The sequence below is a fragment of the Miscanthus floridulus genome, chromosome 3, assembly GCF_019320115.1.
Source record: "Miscanthus floridulus cultivar M001 chromosome 3, ASM1932011v1, whole genome shotgun sequence".
In the NCBI taxonomy this organism is placed as follows: Eukaryota; Viridiplantae; Streptophyta; class Magnoliopsida; order Poales; family Poaceae; genus Miscanthus; species Miscanthus floridulus.
The window spans coordinates 16,683,871-16,706,594 of NC_089582.1; the positions used below are offsets into that span (position 1 = coordinate 16,683,871).

General features: G+C 45.7%; 2 protein-coding genes across 5 annotated transcripts; both read right to left on the minus strand.

The window, feature by feature from the left end:
• Positions 1-496: 496 nt before the first annotated feature.
• Positions 497-2,893, minus strand: LOC136545086 (uncharacterized). The gene has a single exon (XM_066537128.1). The coding sequence runs from the start codon at positions 2,891-2,893 to the stop codon at positions 497-499; it is 2,397 nt and encodes a 798-aa protein (XP_066393225.1).
• A 1,218-nt stretch (positions 2,894-4,111) lies between these two features.
• LOC136545087 (NADP-dependent D-sorbitol-6-phosphate dehydrogenase-like) lies at positions 4,112-7,535 on the minus strand. 4 transcript variants are annotated; one of them, XM_066537130.1, is made up of 6 exons: positions 7,104-7,535; positions 5,811-5,902; positions 5,290-5,696; positions 5,058-5,175; positions 4,852-4,984; positions 4,112-4,455 (listed from the first exon to the last, which is right to left on the minus strand). In XM_066537130.1, the coding sequence occupies exons 3-6, from the start codon at positions 5,350-5,352 to the stop codon at positions 4,365-4,367; spliced, it is 405 nt and encodes a 134-aa protein (XP_066393227.1). In that variant the 5' UTR covers positions 5,353-5,696; positions 5,811-5,902; positions 7,104-7,535; the 3' UTR covers positions 4,112-4,364. The 4 variants fall into 4 exon arrangements, with proteins under 4 accessions (XP_066393227.1, XP_066393229.1, XP_066393228.1 ...); XM_066537132.1 differs by lacking the exon at positions 5,811-5,902 and having other exon boundaries at positions 5,290-5,338; XM_066537131.1 differs by lacking the exon at positions 5,811-5,902.
• Positions 7,536-22,724: the final 15,189 nt, after the last annotated feature.

Consider the following 22,724-nt stretch of genomic DNA (forward strand, 5'->3'; position numbering starts at 1 on the left):
AAAAAATCTTTGCTGAGGGCCTGGTCTAGGGCCCTCGGCAAAGACTTAAAAAAAATATTGCCGAATAACCTGGTTTCACAGAAAAAAAAAACCTTTGCCAAGGGCCTAACGAGTGGCCCTCGGCAAAGCTTGACGGGGAATGGCCGCCGTGACCCAAGCCCTCGGCAAAGATTTGATTTGCCGTGGGCCTGTCTTTGCCGAGGGCCGTATCCTCGGCAAAGGCCTCTTTGCCGAGGGCCGTTCTTTGCCGAGGGCTCCTGTGGCTGGCCCTCGGCAAAGAGTGTCTTTGCCGAGTGCTCGAGATTTGGTCCTCGGCAAAGCCTCAGGCCCTCGGAAAAGCACGCGTTTTCAGTAGTGGATGAAATAATATGGTGATTTCTTTTGATGTCTATATGCTTAGATAATAGACTATCGTAACAAGAAGACACAAACACCACTATATTGACAAGACCAACTAAGCATGATTGGCAAACATTGCAACTCCAGCAACTGCACACTAAACACCAACGCCGCTACCAGCAGCGCTGGCAGCTTCACCTGGCCTACTAGCTATTCCAGCATGGAAGAGCAGTGCCCAGAGGAGAGTGATCAGTTCTCCACCACGGGCGATGGCCTTTTTGTGTCCTTTTAGATTGTTGGATGGCGCGATGTACAGGATCATCTCTGCCCAGAAACCCGCTAGGATTGCCCATGCTGTTTCCTCACCGTCAACCAACTCCACCAATTGTTTTCCGAGCCTCACACCATTCTTCACCACTAAATGATTGGACTTTTCGCTTAGCAATTGCACCAAATCATGGTACTCAGCCTTAGGCATCAACGGTGGCACGGTCGCAGCACGGACATTGAGGACACGCTCAATATCCTTCTTGACATCCTCATACAAGCTCTTGGTCCATGCAACCTCGTCAGGAAGAAGCTCCGGGGACCAGGTCATAAGATATGCGCAATACCGTGACAGATGAGTGGCAGCGCTCTTATGCTGGATTGAAATCGGGGAAGAACCTTGCTCTATATCATCCCAGTAAGGGTGCCTCACCTCAAAGATGCATGTGGCAATGTGCCATGTAAGTATCATATCAGATGTACTCATCTTTCCATTGCATGCCCAGAGGAAACCTGTTCCAGCTTGACTTCGCTGCAAAAACATTCGGACATTGCCTACTTGACATACAGTGTTGCTAGCGGTGCTTCTTAGCGAATCCATGATGCAAGCTTTCACTGCTGCTGGCATATTGACCTTCATCTTCTCATCTGGCAAATGATGGAATACACGACTAAGAAGACCAATAAAGTTTGTTCTTGTAGTTGGGTGAAGCACTAATACTGAGCACTGCCCTATTTTCTCATCCCAATTATTCACTATCTTGCATCTGCACCGCAAGATAAGACCAAACCATTGATATCTTGTTTGCTGCTCTTGCAAAGATGCACATTTTACATGGTGGCATATGAGGGCTACTTTGGTCCAGTTGGAGCAGAAGTAGGAAGTAATATCCCTCACCTCAGTGACCAGGACCAAAACTAGAAGCAGAAATTCTGGCAACACATCAAAGTACAAGTTCCCAAATTCTTTATTGTGCAACTGGCTTACCGCCTGTAGTTTACTGCACCAGAACTCACAGTGGATCTGACTGCGGCCATGCTTGTGCACCTGACCTGCAAACACAACAATGAAGTATGCAGCCACGACGCAGTAACCTATGCTCAAGAGTGAGATAAGGACGCTCAAGAAAGGTAGCCAACACTTAGCATAGGATGTTGGTAGTGATGAATTATAGTAATCATGAACGAATGAAAGCTCATCAGAAATCACCCTAAACACCCTGTTATGTTCACCATCCTTCAACAGCATGCTCCAGAAAAACTTGTGCCCTGTGGAGCCAACGGCATTAGCGATATCATACCTTGCAAATCGACATCTCAGCAACTTGAACAATGCAAAGGACAGGCATAAGTCTTTTGATGTCGGAGCCACACTGTCCAACTTCCATACTCTATCAAGGGTCACCAAGCCAATTCTGTCAATAGCCATTGTCCATGTGTCGCTGAACACATACCCCCAAGGTTGCTTCTTCACTTGCCTGCTATCTTCTCCCATAACTAAGAGAGGAGAAAATAATGCATCCTCACCTACAGTTGTTGCTCCACCATGCTGGCTTCTTACTTGTTGTAGCTCCTTCATGTACCCAAAAATCAGACTAGGGTTGCGCCCTAGCGCAAAGGATTTCCGTGCCTTTCTAAACGAATAGCATTTGAACCAAATCTTGGCACAGATGAGAACAAAAGGCGCAAACATAATCTTGGAACAGATGAGAGTGAATGGTCCATGGTTCTCACTAGGAGAAATCCTGAACAGCCCATGAAAAAAACGTTTATTTGTGATGCTGGCACCAAGGTAGAAGGTCCAGATGCCCTTGACAAGCAGCTCCCAAGGGGGGCCTACCTTTCGACCTTCTCTGCTTTCAGTGGCAACAACTGAGGTAGCATTGGTAGCTGCCATCTGAACAAGGAATGCCCATGTTATGACCATGCATGGGTGGAACACTGAATGGCACAATGCCGCCAAGGTTGCTCCATCCTCTTTGTTGACATAGTCATTGGAGCTGTCACGAAGGGTAGAGATGACAAAAGAGATGATGGGCAAGAACAGTATGTTGGCTCCAAGGAAGATGAAGCGGGTGAAGCGGTGGTGGCGGTAGCGCCGGCCGTAGCCGCTGCCTATCCCCACCAAGACTCCTGTCATTGCAGCGCTTGCGAGAAGCATGGCGTTCCCCAACCATATCTGCCGTCCCATGGTGTCGTAGAAGGCCACCACTGCAACGTTGGGGCAGCGCATTTCTTCCTGCAATGCCGCACTGGAGTACATCCAGGCTGGACTCGGTGGATCCATAGTCATCTATCTGATTGCCAAATTACAAACTGATGAGAACAAGGAATCAATAATGAGGCATATGTGCGCTAACCCAGAACTTGTAATTAAGCACAAGCAGATGGTAATTTGGTGCTGGCTGGTGTAATAAATAAATGAACTACTCTCAACCTTCTTATTTAGTAAGCATAATAAGATTTGAAGAACCAAATTCCAGAAATTTGGAACCACGATTAGTCAAATTATAAACATGATTAGTGTATAGAAGCTACATGAAAAGATTGGATTCCAAGTTTTTTTATGCGACATTGATTGCAAAGCAATTAGTGATAAATTATAAGAGAAATTGGTGGTAAAAATATGCCTTTAGTTAAAGACTACTACAAATCCTAATAGGCCTGTTAAAAACAGAAGGAAGGAGTACCTGCTAGAACTGAATTCAGTTGCATATGAATTCTACTGAGATATAGATAAACATAATAAATTGGGAATATAGTTAAGTACTTACCGTAGAATAATTGGAGATCTAGCTGTGCCTACAGTGGCCTCCACCCATGTATAAGATCAAGAGTCTTATGGAGATCAGAGCTCATGCATCAACCTGCTGAAGAGCATAGGAGTATAATGGCTGTCCAAATCCATAGCGTCTCAGGCGCACGCCACCAACAGCTTCTTTATTCCTTGCTTGCCCGGTGGTAGCACGTTGCCTGTGTATCTTTTGAACGAACCTATAGCTTTGCCCACGCACATGCAACGTGCTTTGAGCCTTTTGTGAAAATACGAACCTATAGCTTTGCCCTCTGCTTTTAATTCCAAATAATAGCCATCCACTTTGCATCGTAACTCCATGTGTGTATTTTCACAAAAAAAAAAAGTAACTCCATTGTGTAGAAGTACATTTATCTGGAACTTCTCATATATTAATAATCACTAGAGCAGGAGGCGTTCACAAATGCCTCCAAAAATGGTCAAAACGCCATCAAAGACCTTTTGAGGCATTTTTTAAAACACCGTCTAAAACATGGAAGTAAAAGGTCTTTTGAGGCGTTTTTCCAAAATGCCTTTTAATATCAACATTTAAAGGCATTTTCTGAACGCCTAAAATACTATTTACAGGCATTCTGTACAACGCCTTCAAACATTAATGGAGGCATTATTAGAAATGCCTCCAAAATCAAGCTATCCATATGGAACTGCTAGCAATATAAAATCGACACAATCCATTTGAGAATGAACCAATAAGAGCACACGTTAACACTATATATTCCAAACATTTTAATCTTGCAGACATACATATTTACATTTGTAACCAGATTGTATTGCTCCCTTTAAGAGAGATAAAAAGCTTGACATGTTCACATCACAGTTACATACATATGCAAGCTCCTGTCCTCACTTGGCAAATGCTCCTGCTTGAAACCAAACATGTCCCAATGAGTGAAGGTATATAAAGTGGTGCTAATGTATTACTGCGCCTTGGAGGTCATGGGGATCACCACCGAGTTACGCTACAGACCCCACCGGAGGACCAGCTGCGCCGGCATCTTGACATACTTCTTAGCCAAGCTCTGCTAATTGTATTGCTGCCACAATGCCAAGTTAGCTGATCACATTGGCACCAGAACTGATGATATTGCAAAGTATCCAAACAAAATGTACTCCTGTTTGTTAAACAAGGATGATGGTTGATAGTCTAGAGCTAGTTGTAATGGATGATTGTTGATAGTCTAGAGCATGGAAAGTAAACCACCAAGCATGGAAAAAGTCGCAGCAAGAAAATTTTAGTGTAAGACTTATTATACTCCAATTCAGGATATTTCGAAACTACACTACGCTTTCAGCACCAGCAATATTCCTAGTACAAAAGGGAAGCTTGCCAATGTAATGAATCATAATACAAAGGGAAGCTTGCTAAGACTAAATATCTCAAATGTCAAACTGGTGCTAACAAAACAGAGAAAATTGTTGGTTCGGTTTACCTGATTCCAATGCTGCGCACCAGTCCCATGGAAACAAGTTCTTCCATTGCATGCCATGTTGTTTCCAATGAAATAGTGGAATCAATGTCTAGCACGCCATTATCACCAAGAGAACTAGAAGTTGTGCCAACTCCTACAGAAATACACATTTCTGTGAGGTACCCATTGAATCTTTCTAAATATTGTGCGAAGGGCAAGGAACTTACCTGTATGCCTAGTAGTTACTGGGAAGTGAATAAGATAGAGATCGAGATAATCGAGTTGCAGCTTCTTCAAGCTATCCTTGCAGGCGTCAAGCACATGGCCATGATCTGAGTTCCACGGCTGCAATGAGAACAGATTCCAAACTTTCAATCACATGAAGATTATGGAATAGAGTGGGGCAAAAAAAAAACCTGCAGTAGAATACAGAAGGTAGCATTCTGTAATTCAGATTACCTTGGTTGTGATGAACAGATCCTCCCTCTTGACAAGTCCACTCTGAAATCTATTAGCAAACATCAGGACACTACAGCTTAAATTTGGTAACGAAATGCAGAGTCCACGTTGGGCCTATCGTCGGTAACGAAATGCAGAGTCCATGTTGGTCCTATCGTATATACGCCCCAATTGGGCCGGCTGGCACCGATCTTCTCCAGAAAACAGTAGGTGGCCCATATCCGAGGCAGGCCCAAGCCAAACTAATATATAGCCCATGCGGGCATGCATCTCAGTGTCTCAGATGATGATTGATGATGCTTGCTTCAGCCTGTGAACCAGGCCGTCAGTGCTGTCTCTTTCTCGTCTCTCTCTCTGAGTCTCGGAAAGCCCTACTAATCCTGTCCTGTCAGCTGGGAGTATCACATCTGCTTAAGAAAGTGGTATATCATTATCATGGTAGAACGCCCGACAAGAGGACTTAATTTAATCATATTTCTGGTAAGATTGAGGCACTAATATATGTATATATATTATTATACTTGAAAGTTGAATCCATATATAGTAGTAGTATGCCCCAACAGACGACGCTTCTGGAGTCCGGCGCAACTGTCATGGCATCTTTATCACTAACCTGAGCAAATTAAGTAAGGCATCAGCAGCACTAACCCAGCCACCCATCCCATCCCATCCTACTAAAAGAGGAAGATAGCTAGTACTAGTACGTGTATAATAATATATAATACTATACTACTCCTGTAGTAATGAAATAATGTAATGAAACATGCAAGGTCCCCCGGTGGCCTACTTGTTATGCTTTTGTGGGAATAAAATTGCATGACCGAAGTATATGGTCAGCTTAAATTTAACCATTGCAGTTTATTATAGATAACCATGATTTCTTTCTAGGCAATTACAAAGCACCGAGACATCTTCCACAAATTAGTCTGAGAAAGTCAGAAGGCAAAGGAAGTGTTACAATTGATGGCAACAAGGACGCTCAGCTTCAAGGACAAACATATACATATATATAGTCAGTCCAATTGAGGTCACACTCAACGAAAATGTTGTAGAGACAAACATCTCTGAGGTTACTGAATTTAGGGGAGAGATGCTGTGTAGGCGGTCATGAGAGAGCGAGCAAGCGAGGGAGATGAGCCCATCACCAGGACCTGGAGACTGTGCTGGCCTGGAACACTGTATATGCGCTCCAGGAAGTGGAGCAGGGTCTCATCACTCATCAGGGAGTGTGCTCATCCTATCTTCTTCTTCGAAAGCTTCTGCTAAACAAGCAAGTGTTTATTTGATTCTAAGGATGGACTAGTGCTCGATCATTTTCTACTTTCAGAGTGTAGCTATTCCCTTCCTTTCTAATGTACTGGTTTCCTTTCAGAGTGTAGCTACCAGATATCTAACCAAGGACTATTCCATGACCGGTGGCCTATTAGCAAACATCAATACCAGATATCTAAGAAATCTATTAGCAAACATCAGGACACTACAGCTTCGATTCATATTTGGATATTCCATGGCCGCCAAAGAAATTTCAATCATGTAGTACATTACAGTGCACATTATCTAAGCATGCCTGTACTATTCAGACAAGCTCACAAACCTAGTGCTTGTCTAGACAAGAGGAAGAGTGATGGACACACAAACCAAGGCTAAACCTCCATGGTCCTTATCCTAACCACTGGAGATATTGGAGATGATCCAGAGTGACACTTTCTATAAGCATTTTCACAAACAGGTGGTGAGCATGAGACATTGGCATTCATAGATTCAACAAAGTGAACCAGATTAAGCGCAGACCGGAACTGGATGTAGTTGCTGACCTGCGCATGAGCCGGGGCAGGAGGAGCCTTAGTAGTCGTAGCAGTAAGGGCACGGTGACCTCGGCGAAGGGCGGTCGCGGCGATTGATAACGGAGGCGGGGTGGTGGTACTGATGGGATGGTGCAGTGGAGAACCTCCTTGTTGGCGAGCTCGCGAGCACTCGCGGCCGCCTCAAGCCGGGATGTAGTGGAGGACCTCCTCGTCGGCGAGCTCGCGAACCCAACAATCTCGCCGCCCCGCCTCCTCGCAGCCGCGCCGTCCCTCCCCGCGCCGCCTCCTCGTCGCAGCCGCGCCGTCCCTTCCCGCGCCGCCCGACGCAGCCACGCCGCCTCCCCGCGGCCGCGCCGTCCTCACGGCGACGCCGGACGCAGCCGCGTCGCTGAACCCTATCGCAACAGGTGAAGGGGGAGGATAACGGGGCGAAGCTTTTTTTTTTGCAACAGATACGGGGAGGATACGGGAGGGATACGGGGAGGGCCGCGTCGTCCTTCAATTCACGAGCTGGGCCTGGGCCGAGAGGGATGCAGGGGTCTCCAGCATTTGTTTCCTCGGAATAAAAAAAAACTGAATATAGGTGGCTGTATGTTACGTAAAAAAGAGCTATACGTGTGGTAAAACCGTCTAATCTAATGCTCTCTTAAGAGTATTTATCTTTTATTAGATGTTGAGTACCTAAGTAAGGACACTAAGCCATGCAATTCTGTCGAGCACATCCCGAGAAAGAACTTGAAACTTCACATTTTTCCATCAGAATCATAAATGAGAGTATAAAGCTTACAACATCTTTTAGCCATTTCTTACATTACATAATACAATAGCGGAATTAAACATGTGATCAGAGTTTCAGCGAAAAATAAAAATTCATATACTACATGTTAAGAGCTACATGAGGAACATTTACATATAAAGAATGGTAACAGATTATAAGTTTTCCCTTACAAACATTTTTATGAAAATTTGAAGAAACTCTATGTTAGCAACGTAAGGAAATCCTTGTTGAGCCCACCAGAAGGTTTCCACACACAAGAGTAGTCTACCATCCATCGATCACCTGCAATAGGGGAATAAAACCCTGAGTACTCAATTATACTCAGCAAGACTTTCCCGACAGGAGAAAGTAAAAGACTCATGCAAGGCTGTTTGGCTTGCTGGTTTATTGCCTTTACAGAAAGCATTACTAATAGTGCATCCTTATGTTCCAAGTTTTTAGCAGTTGTTTTTAGTTAATTAGCTAATCATTCTAGGTAAACTCCTAAGCTACTTTCAAGCACGTGGATAAGCAATCAGAACCATTTTATCCCTTTCAAGTTCTAGTTCTTACTACGGTACTAGACTATAGCCAAGTCGGTACTGTTTTGAGCTAGGTACGCCGAAACACATGCCCCGTTTGTATCCCAGGCACAAACGGAACCAACTCGTCTCACTCCTGTCAAGGGATCCAGGTCCCCGTCCAAACTTCGACTCCAAGCCTCCCAACACCTGAGACCCGGCCTCAGTATGGTGCTTAGACCTCCACCTAATACCCACCCCTAAAGTCAGTCCAGAAAGAGCCGGAACCCATGACAAGAAAGTAACAAGTCTTCCCGCTCCCATAAGCAAGTATGTGCTCATGATAATAAGTCTGTGACCTGACTACCATCCATAGCAACGGACGGTCCTCAATCGACACAGGAGGAACAAGTGCAATCCGAGCCTCGCTCAAATGCCTAACCAAATCTAGATCCAAAGTACCAGTCCGCCCGGTCTCCAATTATCATCCTGATATATATATTTTCCATGTGATAGTAGTATAATAATGACAATAATAGTATCTCTCCTATCTCTCGTGAGTGACAGGCAATCACTCGACTTCTACTGAGGTCCTAAAGTATAGCAATCTACATGATCCTATCATGCTAGTAAGACTCATATGTCAAGGATATATATATGCACGTGGGTTTCATTCAACTCCTCAAAACTTAATGCACAAACATAAAATAAAGTGCAGAATAATAGAGGTTATGCATCGGGGCTTGTCTGGGCAAGATATAGCCAAGGATTTGCATTCCACTGTGGCGACATGATCACCAAGGCACCATCCTCCTGCTACTTCGATCGACTCCAGATCCATTATTTTCTTATTATGATATTCGTAGATGCAGCGTAGAAAACGTAATTAGCCAACGACAACCGCACTCTAAAAATACTATTACGCTTCGCAAGCTAACGGGCTAGCTCTAATGACTAACGCACTAGGCTACGTATCCACGTTGTCAAGTAAGGCTTCGTTTTTGGAAAATATTTTAGTTTTACAATCCCAAGGTGTTTTGGTATTTTATTGATTAAATACATATATTCGTACTAGGGCTCATTTAGCTATCTTAGCAACTAATTCTTATGGAGCTACAAAAATTACAGTGAGCACCTAATAATGTTAGAAATTTACTGTAAAGATTCCAGAGCCAACACTACTACCGATTTACGGCAATAATTCCTATAAGTTGATGTTTTAACATGTCAAGTATTTCAATTTAATTAGATTACTCTTAGAAATACTATGAACTATGCGAACAAAATATACTAACAGCTAGGTCATGATTTTAGAAACTTAACAAAATTAGTTTTACAATTTTTTGGTTAGCTATACAATTTTATATTGAATTTACAAGTTTGCTTAGAAAACTAAATTAGGAATTGCTTAAGAAAAAGGGAAAATCGGCGGTAGCTAATTTGGCCCAGCAGCCCGGCTTGGCCCAACGTGGGACACGGGCGCGCGCAGCAAGCCGGCCCAGCAAGCGGCCCAAGGCGGGACCCCTCGCGCTCGCTGGCTATTTTGCAGAAAAGACCTTGATCTATCAATTTATTACATGGCACTACGCGCACTATTGCAGAAGAGACACGCCTCGCATCTAACACCCTATAAAAACTCATCTCTGCAACAGCATGCCCCTGGGCGCGTGTGCGCGATGGCATGCACTTCGATGAGATAGAGGGGTCGACCGGGCTCTATGGCCAAACGCACAAGGATGGACGGCGGTTGGGAGCTTAACGGCGCACTACCGAGGCCTAGCCTCAATGACGGACAGAACCGTGCAGCAGCACGACTGTTCCGGCGGCCTAAGGCACTATCGGGGTGGTGGAGATAGCGGGTAAGCACCAGTAGCTCACCGGGATTCGCGGTGCGGTGCGGTTGAGGCGGAGGAGTGTCGAGGTGGCCTGGCCACATGCGCACAGTGAGATCGACGGCGCTCCAAGGTTGACACCGATGCTGTCAGGTCCTCACCCACGTTGTTCCTAGTCAAACGAAGATGAGCAACAGCACGAGGGGACCAAGGTGAGCTCATAGGGACAAATAGTTGAACCCTTACCGAGGGGTAGGGCCTTACCCCTAAGTCGTGCTCTATTTTGGAGGTGAGATGACCAGCGACTCAGAAATTCCAAATTCGGCCGGTCATAAAGGATTGAGGGGCTCGAAGCTATTCAGCTGGCTAGCCAACTTCTAAAGCTAATCGTGGTTGCCAAGAATCAAGCTAAGACGCTCGGGATGGCGTGAACGGCGGTGGCAGAACTCGACTAGAGTTCGACGCGGCCATGGCAGGCTGAGCACCTCCGAGAGAAAGAGAGCGAGAGAGGGACAGGGGGTTTGACTGGTCATGAGCATGACGTGAGGACGAGCGAGGAGATAGGAGCGAGGACGAGGCGGGTACGATGATGTGAAGACAAACAACAGCGCAGCAGGAGTCGGCTGGCAGGGAGGAAAACAAGGGTGGGAACGGGACATGCATGGGCGCCAGGCACAGCGCGCCTAGGCGACAATGGCGCATGGCGATTGGACCGCGGTGGTGAGATAGCTACACTATGAATCATCCAAGGCAAGCAGTGTCGCAGCGGGTAGGTAGGATGAGTGGAGAGGCGAGTGCCATGATGGCCCGACGGTAACTACCGCGGCGTCGGCTGGCTCCGCGCACAGCCTGGCCGGCAGCGTGCATGCGGCAGCCACGCTTCAGCAGCACCGTAGCTCGGCCCTGACCTACGGAAGACGGCTGGGGCCGTCGCAGCCCGGCGCACGATCGGCAGCTAGTAAGGCCGGCCACGGCACGACCATGGCCAAGAACGGCCAGGCAGCGGCCGCCTACGCGCGAGGTGACTGCAAACCTAGGCCGAGTAACGATGAACAGTGACGTGCATGGATATTAAAGCGACACGAAAACTGCTGACTAACTCGACTAAGGCTTAACCAAATGTACTATCCTAAAGTTGACATTATCATCTATCTAACGAAGCAATCTTCATGACAAAAGGGCAAGCAAAGAGGAAGATAGAAGCATGCCAACACTAGCTCATCACGCTGAACGCAAGTTCTCGAACAGAGCGCCCACAACATGATTTCACACGTTTTAACGACGTTTGAGCAATTTTAAAGGAGGGCAACGTGACGTACAACACACCCACGACCCACACCATGACCAAGTGCTCACTTAGAAGCAATCAACAATACCAAAACATGCAGCTAGTGTTTAAATATTTTTGTTAGAAATTAAATGCCAAGATAGCATTGTCTTGCTACTTTTCCCATACTTAGAAAAGTTAAGGTTCAGTTTGAACTAACAACCATTAACACTTTTGTTATAATTTTTAAAAGGCCTAAACCTTATTAACTCCAACCCACAAGTATTTCATGCAATGGTCCATACTTCATACTAACCCATAGAAACAAAATATTTAAGCACTAATTAATTATTTCGTCCACAATAAATCGCCAAAAATAGTACTTTAAACGTAAGTTCAAATGTTTGCCGACTTAACGAAAAGAGCTTATCTTAACTTCAAATTTGATTTTTGAGCTCCCAAGAGCGCTAGTTAACAATATTTATGTTGATTTTTCTCAACCACAAAAGTGAGTCACATAGAATTTGTTTATCATTTCAGGTGAGTTTTAAACTCTTAAACCCAGCGAACTTGTTTTGCTAATCTCTTTTAGGTCTTAATCTTGGTGCTAAGCAAGCTCGTAACACAGGGGTGTTACAACATGCACGTACATCAAAGGCATTCCGTACAAAAACGCCTCAAAAGGTTGCAAGTAATTAAGGCGTTTTTGATAAAATGCCTCTAAAGATTGGAGTTATTTAAGGCGTTTTTTTAGTTTTGCCTTTAAAAATATACTTTCAAAGGCCTTTTAAGAGAAACGCCTTTATACAACAATAAATTAAGGCACTTTACAAAAATGCCTTTGACAAAACACCTCCTATATTGGGATGTGTTGTAGTGAATCTAACACAATACTCATAGATATATACTTCCTTATCCTTTGTCTTGTCATGAAAGCCTTTAGTTACAATTATTCTATCACTACGCCATAACTGCCGACTCAAAACTAGCTTTCACTACCGGATTTTGATCTGGCAGTAGGCAATCGACAGTGATGCCCATTGGGTTTCACTACCGGTTGCTCAGCTGGCAATCGTGCTCGTTTTCACAAAACAAAAAAAAAGAACAAAGAAAAATAAAAGGCCACCAGCGCGTGAGATGAAGGTAGTAACGCGAGCATGGTGAGGCGGAGGTAACCCGGCAATGGCGCCAGTAACGCGAGCATGGTGAGGCGGAGGTCTGGGTCGGCGGAGAAGAGCATGTTGTAGAGCCAGTGGTAGGCGGGGTCATCAGTGTTGCCACCCACCCAGAGCGTGTTGGGCAACACTGTGTAGGCAGTGGGCGAATGGATTAGCCCGCGCCCAGGGCTATTGGAGTCAGCTAGCAGCCGCAAATTGTGGAAGGTCATGATGGGCAAGATGGAGGAGATCACTAGGATGCGGAACCGTGCCTGTGAGATAGACTCCCACCAGGATGGGGTTGGATCGGAGGCGGGGTGGACGTGGATATAGGGTTGGACGGGGAGGCGGCACCCACGGTGGAGGAGGATTGGGAGTGAGGCGTGGTGGCGGTAGCGATGGAGGAGCTGAGATGTGATCTCACCAAAGTTTGCAGTTGGGAGCAGAAGTGGCAGGTGGGCCGCCAAGTGGTGGTTGGAGTGGTTCATGGTGCCGCCGCCGCTGGTGGCCTTGTGCACGCGATCGGGTTGGCTAGCAATGGGAGAAGGAAGAATAAGACAAGGGTAAAAATGACATTTTGTCGCCTTATGTTCCTTAGACCTGAGAAAGTTAATAAAATATTTGTAGTGGTGTTCTACAACAAATGATCACGATTTCATTATAGTACCTAGCAAAATTTGATGTTTGCAGTGCGAAGCGGAAAATTTCACATTTGTTCCGTGTCCCAGAGCAAACTTTGCCTATAGATTTATTGATTACTTTAAATTATTTCCATATAGATTAAGATTAGAGGGTTGCTTCAGATTATTTTACATAATTACAGTGGTGGTGGTAATTTAGGTCAAACATTTATATTGTTAATTTACACTATTTATATGGTGGATTTGGAGAATTTTATAAAACAACAAATATAATGGCTATTATTGGTTGATTAAAGTCTATCAAATATATGCATGTTCGTTATGTTTGTAAGAATTTTCAGGATTTATTTTTTCCTAGTGCGTCTCATAAAAATTAACATGAAGGCTCTTTTTGGGGGCTTTTAATTAGTAATAGTAAGATATTCACAATTTTTCTATAAACTTAATGAAATCTAGCGAGCTTAGTTATTAACTTAGAAGAAAGCTAAAGCGACCTATAATTTATGATGGAGGGAGCTAGTACTACTAGTCAATTAGGCCAGTCTCAATGGAGTTTCATGGGGGGTTTCATGCACAATTAATAAGGTGCCACGTCAGTTTTTGCATGAAACTGGGAGGAGAGAGAAGAGATTCGTTTCATGGCCATGAAACTTATCCGCACTGTTTCCAAAACTTTGGAAACGCCGTGAAACCTGCACTGAGGCCCTTCCTTCGTTTCATCGCGACTTTTCTTCTCCGGGACCACGCAGGGAAGAGAGGGATGATAGGGATAGGTGGGACCCGTGAATAGTAAAATAAGGGATGAAACCGTGCCATGAAACTTTGCACTGTGGGAGAGACCCGTTTCATATCAAAGTTTCACGTGTTGGAAACTGGGAGGTGAAACTCTCCATTGAGACTGGCCTTAGGAGCAGCAAAGGCAAAGACGTGTACACACTGTTCCACGAGCCTTTGCTTCGTGCCTACTTTATGCTTTGCTAGCTTGGACCGTGTCTTAGATCAATGATGGACCATTACATGTCTAATATTTCAGAACATTGATCCCTTCAGTGTCTTAGAGTAAGTACAATAAAATGATGTAAATGGCCTATATAGAAAGGTGCCTCATCATACTTGTAAGCTTACAGCTAATTCATGCACAAGCTCTAGGGACACATTGTGAGAGAATAATGTGGATCAAGTGTTAATGATTTAGTTTAAACTAATAGCCAACTATCATATAAGTTTGTCGTTTGATTAACTGTAGATATTATCTTTTTTTTTTAAAATGAACCGTAGATAATATTGCAATAACAAGTAGCCAACTATCGGCTTTTGGTGGACTGTCCAAGCCAAAAGCTTCACCGCCTCGCGCTTCTCTCTCTCTCTCTCTCTCTCTCTCTCGCTCTCTCTCTTTTTGCTTTTCTCGATCGACAACAGGCATCTCAAAGTACTCACCATGCATGAGTCTGGCGACCCAGTGCAGCACCGTGCCAGGCGATGCCAGATAGTGCATCTGGAGCACCGGCGAGTTGCGGCATGACGGTGGCTCCGGCAGAGCTGCCGTCCTTTGTGTGTGTGTGTGTGTGATTTACTATGTCGGGGAGACCATGTAACACAACAACAAGGGCTAATGGTCCGTGATCCAGACAATAACCAAATCAAACTAATCACGTCTGCCTTCAAATCCCCCATCCACCCCACCCCACTCGTTCCTCCTCCAAAACCAGTCCACACCGAACTGCAGTGTTCTTAAATCCAAACAAGACCAATCCACAGCCTAAAACCGGGATTCGAAACTGACTGCAAAGTGTCACGTGGAACGGTTCATACAGAGATCACATCACATCACCGTAGGACAAGTCGCAGAAACCGCCACCGCCGGCGAACTCGTCCTCTAGCTCATCCACCAACTTGGACCCTCCAACGTCGAACCGCTGGATCCTGGCCCCTCGCCAGAGCACCTCCTCGTCCTTGTCGTCGAAGCCGACGCAGCTCCGGGCGCTGAACTGATGAACTCCCGCAGGTCCCTGATCGCGGAGAGGATGGCGAGCAGGTAGGAGAGAGAGGGGAGCCTGGGGAGGGAGCGCGCCAGCGCCGCGGCGTCCTCGAGCTTGAGCGCCCCGGAGGTATTGAGGCTGGCGAAGCCCGGGCAGTGCAGCGCGAGCTTCTCCGTCCGGCCATGCGCCGCCACCGGCAGCTGCGGCGATCGCGAGGTCTCGGGCGTGGCCAAGCCGAGTGCGGACGTCCGTGCGCGTCCTCCCACGTGCGCGCGCGGGCCGTGCGTGTTCTGCTTCGTTGCTAGCTAGCTTGATATCAGCATGACGTCATGCTACGCTTTATGGCGAAAAACAAATCCAGTAATATAATAGGAATACAAGCGGAAACGGATGGGGCTGCTGCTGGACCGTGGTGTGATGCTAGGTTGGAACCACGGTTTCAGCCCGTTAGCAAGCCGAAACACTCAGTCCAAAACAAAACCGAACTAAACTACCCTAGGTAATAACTTAGACCAAACCAGCCCACGAGCTTGCTCAGCCCATTTTCACCCAAATCGAATTGGCCCAACAAGGAAACCAAACCATGGAAACTGGTTCCAGCCCAAACCATTGTCAGTGTGTGTGATTTTTTTTTTGTTCTAATCTATCACGGGAGTCCAGCTGTTTTCAAAGAATCCTCTTGGAAGGGGTGAGGGAGTTCTGCTTTTCACTTAAGAAAAATTAAATGACCTAGTTTATATGGAAAACTGAACCCGAAAGCCTCACACTCACACCTAGGAGGAGAACCCAACATATCATCGTTGCCTAGGATCTCCATGACTCTGACTTCACACCTGTAAGCTCAGACCGAGGGTGACAGAAGCACGACGTAAAAGCAAGTAGCGATCCGACAAGGCATGGCTTCCTCGAAACACACATGCCTCCGGACGAGCGTTAAAATGTCCTACTTGAATCGACCACCACCAGGGCGACACCTCTAGGAAGGGAACGATGCTTCGTATCACCATCGCATGCCAACAAACCTAGGCAAAGTTTCCTCAAAGAGTCACATAACAAGAGGGAAATGTCTTTGATGACGCTTCCAATGAAGGAGTGGCACCGTGGGCATTGCCATTGTCGGGTCTAGCAGAAGTTGACCAAAGGCTTTGCCTAGCACCACCTACCGCATCGGTCATGGCCACAGAGAAAGTAGTAGCCAGTCCTTGAGCACCGTGCTATGCACATGGCCACAGCAACCACCCTAGAAAGTACCAATTGCTGCAAGGGACAAAGCTCATCTTTCGGTGCTTCCGCCGCTACGAGAATCCCAAGCACAATAGGGCACAATAGCCGAATGTAGGCACTTGACAGACATGACAAAGGAGTGGTGAGGCCCCCAACCACACCAAACCTTGGCCATCGCTGTGCTCCCAATGGGCTATCTAGTGTGGACTTGCGCGCACACGTGGTCACCATTGTCTAGCCTGACGGCCTCCCTCCACCCTAGTAGTGCCTCTGCACCTGCCTTGCCGTGCCACCTCTGAAACGAACGGATCTAGCTGGGAACCTAGCTACAATCTAGGCTGTAGGGAGTCGGATTTGTCGCTCCCCAAATAGGGAAGCCAACCACATGTTGCCGCCGCTTGAGGAGAGGAGGGAGGTGCGGGCAGAGAGGAAGAAGAGCACCACACCGCCATCATTGGCAAGGTCGAGCGGAGGAAGAACTCGTGCATGTCCCACACGACTACAAGTGCAGGCACCTCTAATCGTACGCTCGCCTAGGAGACCTTCACACAGTGAACACCACTGCCCAGGCATCATGGTGTAGGCCACATGCCTACCCTGGCCCTGAACAGATCCGGGTGAGGCATGAATTCCTGTCGTTGGTGTCCTTGGGAGCCATGCGGCCATGAGGCGTTTGATAACATCGAGGCATTGCATTGGGAAGGGAAGAAGGGGTGGCACGGCGGAGGCTGGAAGGTCTTGGTCATCACCCATGTTACCCCGTGCATAGAGCGATGTGTGGGCCTAAGCTAGAAAGGCTATCTAATCAAAACAGAGTCTAGCTTTGTTAGGTTCTTTGCGGTGAAACATGTCCAATCCCTAAGTTAGAGTCTCTAAGATTTGAATACAACACCTCTACATAAAACAAGTTTCACTTTTTTTTTATAAAGGGAGTATTTTATTAATCACAAACGGTTTGAAACCATGAGTAGTATTCAACTGAGGGCATGTATAGATAATTTGTACTAAACCTAGTTACCTAAACTTTAGTCCTAGGTATCCACATAGTGGACTAAAATGGAACTAATTTTTGGTTTTCAACCCAACTAGCAATCAGTTCATTAGTTGGCAAATTATGTGAACTAATATGTACTAAAATTGAGTTTTTGTCCAGGAAAGCTACTTGCTTTTAGTCCATGTATCCAAATAGCATTAGACAAAACTTTAGACACCTAAGCTTTAGTCCAACTGAAATTCACTCCATGGGAACTTTAGTTCTAAATGATTCAAACAGATCCTTGCCAAGATACATTTATCATTACCACTATACCACAACCAATCTATAGCAACTAAAAAGAGTCACTATAAGTCGTTATAGCGACTGATGATGCATGAGTGCTCTAGATAGGGTTTTGGGTGAAACTCTGAGCGGTGGGCCACGCAAATTTCTTTGCACGCGAATGGGCTGAGCTGGATGCACCTAAATGAGAATAGGTTATACCGACCAATTGTTTGACCCTAATATGTATTTTTATCGACTGATGATCCAAGGAAACAGCGAAATATATATACCGAAAGATAGAGAGTCGGTACAAGAAAAAATAGCGACCTACTATATGTTAGAAATTTATTCCAACCAATTATTGATTGTTAATATTATGTTTTAGCGTGCTACAGATTGGTTGTGATATAGTAGAATCTCATCTCCTCACAGTTCCTTGCCATTGGATCTTAGTGCCCTTCAAGCGCCCCTTGCTGCTGTTGGTAAGAACGAACATCGTTCTAGCTAGCTAGTGAGAGTTTTCCCATTTTTCTTTGATCTGGCTAATCAATTTTTAGTTTTTTTTAATTTCCTCCAATGCCGCTGGTGCGTAGTCAGACTTGCAGGGGCAGCTCAAGCAAGTAGAGACATGACCAGCTATTGAAGCTTGGCAGTGGAATCCAAGAGATAAGTAGTATAGAAATAAGAAAATGGGATTCAAATAGTGTGCGCAAAAAAAAGAGATCCAACCTAGGAGGAACTATGTGGTTTTTCATTAAGAAGAGAAATAGGCGCCCAAATTTAGTCCAAGAGGGGACTTGAACCTGTGTGGTTTGGTGCATTGCCACACCTCTCACCCAACCAGTTGAGCTAAGCTCACTTCCTCAAATAGTGTGCGCACATCTCTAATGGATTCCATGCATGGTCCCATATACTTATAGATGCATGCAAACACCACGATTATTAATAAGTAGTATCAAAACATGAGGACAGACACTGCATCAATCAAGATATCAACCATGAAGCATGCTTGAAGAACATAATTTGCACACAAGCAAGTAGCAACCCCATCAAACACTAGCAGCAATAGCTGCTCTGCTGGTTTCTCCCGGCCTACTCACTATCCCAACATGGAAGAGCAATGCCCAGAGGAGGGTGATCAGCTCTCCACCACAGGCGATGGCCTTGGAGTGCCCTCTCAGATTGTTCGAAGGTGTGACCCCATACAAAATCATCTCTACCCAGAAGTCTGCCAACATTGCCCACACTACCCCAGATCTGGACATCACTACCGGTTCAAAAACCCACTTCACTGCCAGATTTTGAACCGATGAAAGGCCCTTGTGTGGTTTTGGTAATTGAGTGACAACCTAGGTGGACTAATTGTGTTTATGTGAGATACACAGGTGATTAGTCCACAGGTACATGTGTGTGAGCAACATATGTGATGATGAAGGAGCTCATTGCACATGAGACATGCCATTGAGTCATGTGATCAAGGTGGAGAAGATCAAGACAAGACTTGGCTTGATGGACTGGTTGCAAGCATGAAGGGCAAGTCAGAGGCTTTGGAGCGATAGACCGTGTGGCAGTGAAGCTTGAGCAAGACTTGGCGCCGATGGACGAAGGCAACGGTGAAAAGCAAGTGAAGTCAAGATCGATGAACCAATATGATCACGTGATGATATGAAGTGGATCATATCATTGTTGATCGTGTTGGTGCATGTGTTGCATTGACATTGGAGGAGATGGAATGGAATGCGCAAGGCAAAGGTATAACCTAGTGCATTTTATTTCACCGGTCATAGGTGTGTAGAGAAGTTTATGACCGGGTTTAGGATAGATGGCCATACTATCAGGAGGGGCAAACTTGTTTGCATATCGGTCATCTAGTGCCACTCGACTGATCTAACTTTGCATCGTCGCTAGGATTGAGTGGCGTGGCAAGTTGAGTGGCTAATCCTTTGAAAAATGATTATGAAAATGCTAACACACATACACATGGTGGTGTACACTTGGTGGTGTTGGCACATTTACAAAGGAGATGAAGTTAGGGTTGATGTGGATCAACTTGGTGAAGAAACTCCACCGGTGGAGTGTCCGCTCGTAGAGTGCGGACAGTCCGACGGTGCCACCGGCGCCCTACACAGAAAAAGATAGGGTCTCACAGAGTGCACCGGACGCTGGTCACATGGTGACCGGACGCTGGGGTCCTGCGTCTAGTGACCGAGAGCATGCAGCGTCGGTCTTTGACCGGATGCTGGCACTGGAAGTAACCGGACGCTGGCAGGGTGCGTCCGGTCAGGCTAACGTACGGTGACATAGAAGCTGGAGAGTGACCAGACGCTAGGTTGCGTCCGATCACATGCGATCGGACACGTCCGGTCATGTCTGGTACCTTACTGGAAATGACCGGACCTTGGAGTTGCTAAGTCCGGTCAGTTGAAGCTACTACGTCCGGTCAGAAGATGACCATTGAGATCGGAAGAATGCCATTGAACACAGGTGACACGTGGCTGTCATCGGGCGATTGGACACTGAGGTCTAGCGTTCGGTCAACACGACCGGAGCGTCCGATCGGCCCGATAGTTGCCTAGTGAAGGGGTAACGGTTTAGCCCTTGAGCCTATAAATAGAAGTGGCCTTCGGCCATGGCTGGTGCTGAGCACCTTGGGGACTTTATGTCCATGCTTGAGAGTGCTTAGGAGCCCTCCATCTCACACATACTTGATAGTTATCATCCGATTGTGTGAGCGAGCGATTCTAGTGTGATTGCATCGTGAGGTTGCATCGAGTGACACTAGGTGATCGAGTTGCAAGCCAGTGGTGCTTGTTACTCTTGGAGGTTGCCACCTCCTAGATAGCTTTGTGGTGGTCTCCGTCGAAGCCCGCAAGAAGCTTGTGCGGCGCTCCGGAGAAGAGCTTGTGAGGGGCATTGTGCTCGCCCCACGGGAGTCGCGAAGAGCAACTTTAGTAAAGCGTGTCATTGAGCTACCCTCACTTCCAAGGTAGGTTCGTGCGGTGCCCGACGTGCGGGCTTGGCGGGTGATGCCAATTAGCCGCCGAACCACCAAATGAGCGGTCGACACAACGGGGACTAGCGTGTTGGCAAACACGTAAACCTCGGGAGAAAAATCATCGTGTCAACCTTGTTCTTCCCGTTGGTTTGCATCCCTGTTACACAAGCTTGCGATTACTTTCATATACATTAAGCTTGTGTTGTTGCTCTTGTAATTAGTTAGCTTGTGTAGCTTACTAGTTACCTTCTTGCTTGTGTAGCATAGAAGTAGCTCCTTGCGTGGCTAATTTGGTTTGTGTAGCCTTGTTAGTCACATTGCTTAGTTTGTGTAGCTAAGTAATTGCGCTCACTAATTTGGCATTGGTTGCTTTGTTATTGAGCATTGCTAATGAGCTTAGGTGGCTTTATGCTTTTGCTTACTAGCATGTGTAGGAGCTCCCTTGTGGCTTAAAGTACTAGTGGCATATGTTTGTGTGACCTTGCTTCTAGAATTGGTTAGGAGAGCTCTAGCTAGCCCAGCACCTTTGTTGCTTAATTAGTATCTTTGGAAGGTGCTAGAGAATATAGATAGAAGGGTGTAGTCTTGGCTAGACCGATAGTTCTTATTTCCACACTTGATTCGGTTAGCTGACACGATTAATTTTAAAAAGGACTATTCACCCCCCCCTCTAGTCGCCATCTCGACCCTTTCAATTGGTATCAAAGCGAGGTCTCTCATTTGTGGTCTTCACCGACCTGAGAGGATGGCGTCTAATGGGCTAGATGTTTGTGAGGCACACATTTTTTATGGCACAAACTTTGCACTTTGGAAAAATCACATGCTTGATCATTTTCGTGCAAAGGGACCTAAATTTTGGTGGGTTGTCACTAGTGGTCTCACCCATGTCTTGGATCATAGAACTCTAACCAAAGCTCAAAGAGTCCTCTATGAATTTGATGCACATGCTTGTTGTTTTCTATTAGATGCTTTACATTTTGATTTGATGAAGCAAGTAAACTACAAGGGGACCACTCGTGAGATATGGGAGTCCATCAAGGAAACCTTCGGTGATTCCTCCACATGGGATGATGGCAAATTCAAGAAGGAGGATGAGCCCAAGAAGGAGGTGCATGAGGGTGTCGAGCATGATCACAATTTGGTGATTGTGAAAGATTGCTCCACCTCACGGTCAAGTGATAATAATGATGATCGATCTACTACAAGTTCACTTGACAACATTGATGATGATGCCACAAGTGTTGCAAGTGATGATGCTACCCCATGCATACTTGATGGTGATGATGGTTCATGCTCAAGCCATGATGATGCTACTACAAGCCCAACCACCACACCACATTGTCTCATGTCACAAGGTGACACTAAGGTATCAAATGATGATGTGGTTGATCATGTTGATTCATATGATGAGCTTGTTAGTAGACTTGCTAGCATGACCATGTCTTTAGAAAATGAGAAAGCTAAAACATTGAAATTAGAAAATGAAAACTCATTTCTAAAGAACTCTTGTGAAGAACATAAGAAATTACTTGATGCATATAAATCTTCACTTGATGAGCTTAAATTGAATCATGCTGACACTACTTGTATCTTATGATGAATTATTAGAACAACATGCTTCTCTCATTAAAGTATTTACAAAGAAACTTAAAACCAATGAGAGTTCATCACATGGGTCAATTGATCAATCACATACTATTGCTAACCCTTGTGATGTAGGCAAGAAGCATGTATCCACCTCTTGTGATGATTTATTAGATATGCCATGCTCTTCACAAATAGATGCTTGTTCTACTTCTATGTCTTGTGAGACTAACGTTTTGAAGAAGAACAATGAGCTCAAAAATGAAGTGAAGAAATTGAGCAACAAGCTAGAGAGGTGCTACAACTCAAAAGTCACCTTTGAGCACATGTTGAAGACTCAAAGAAACTATGGTGACAAGTGTGGCCTTGTCTTCAAGAAGAAGATGACAAAGGGCGAAAGAAAGAGAGAAAG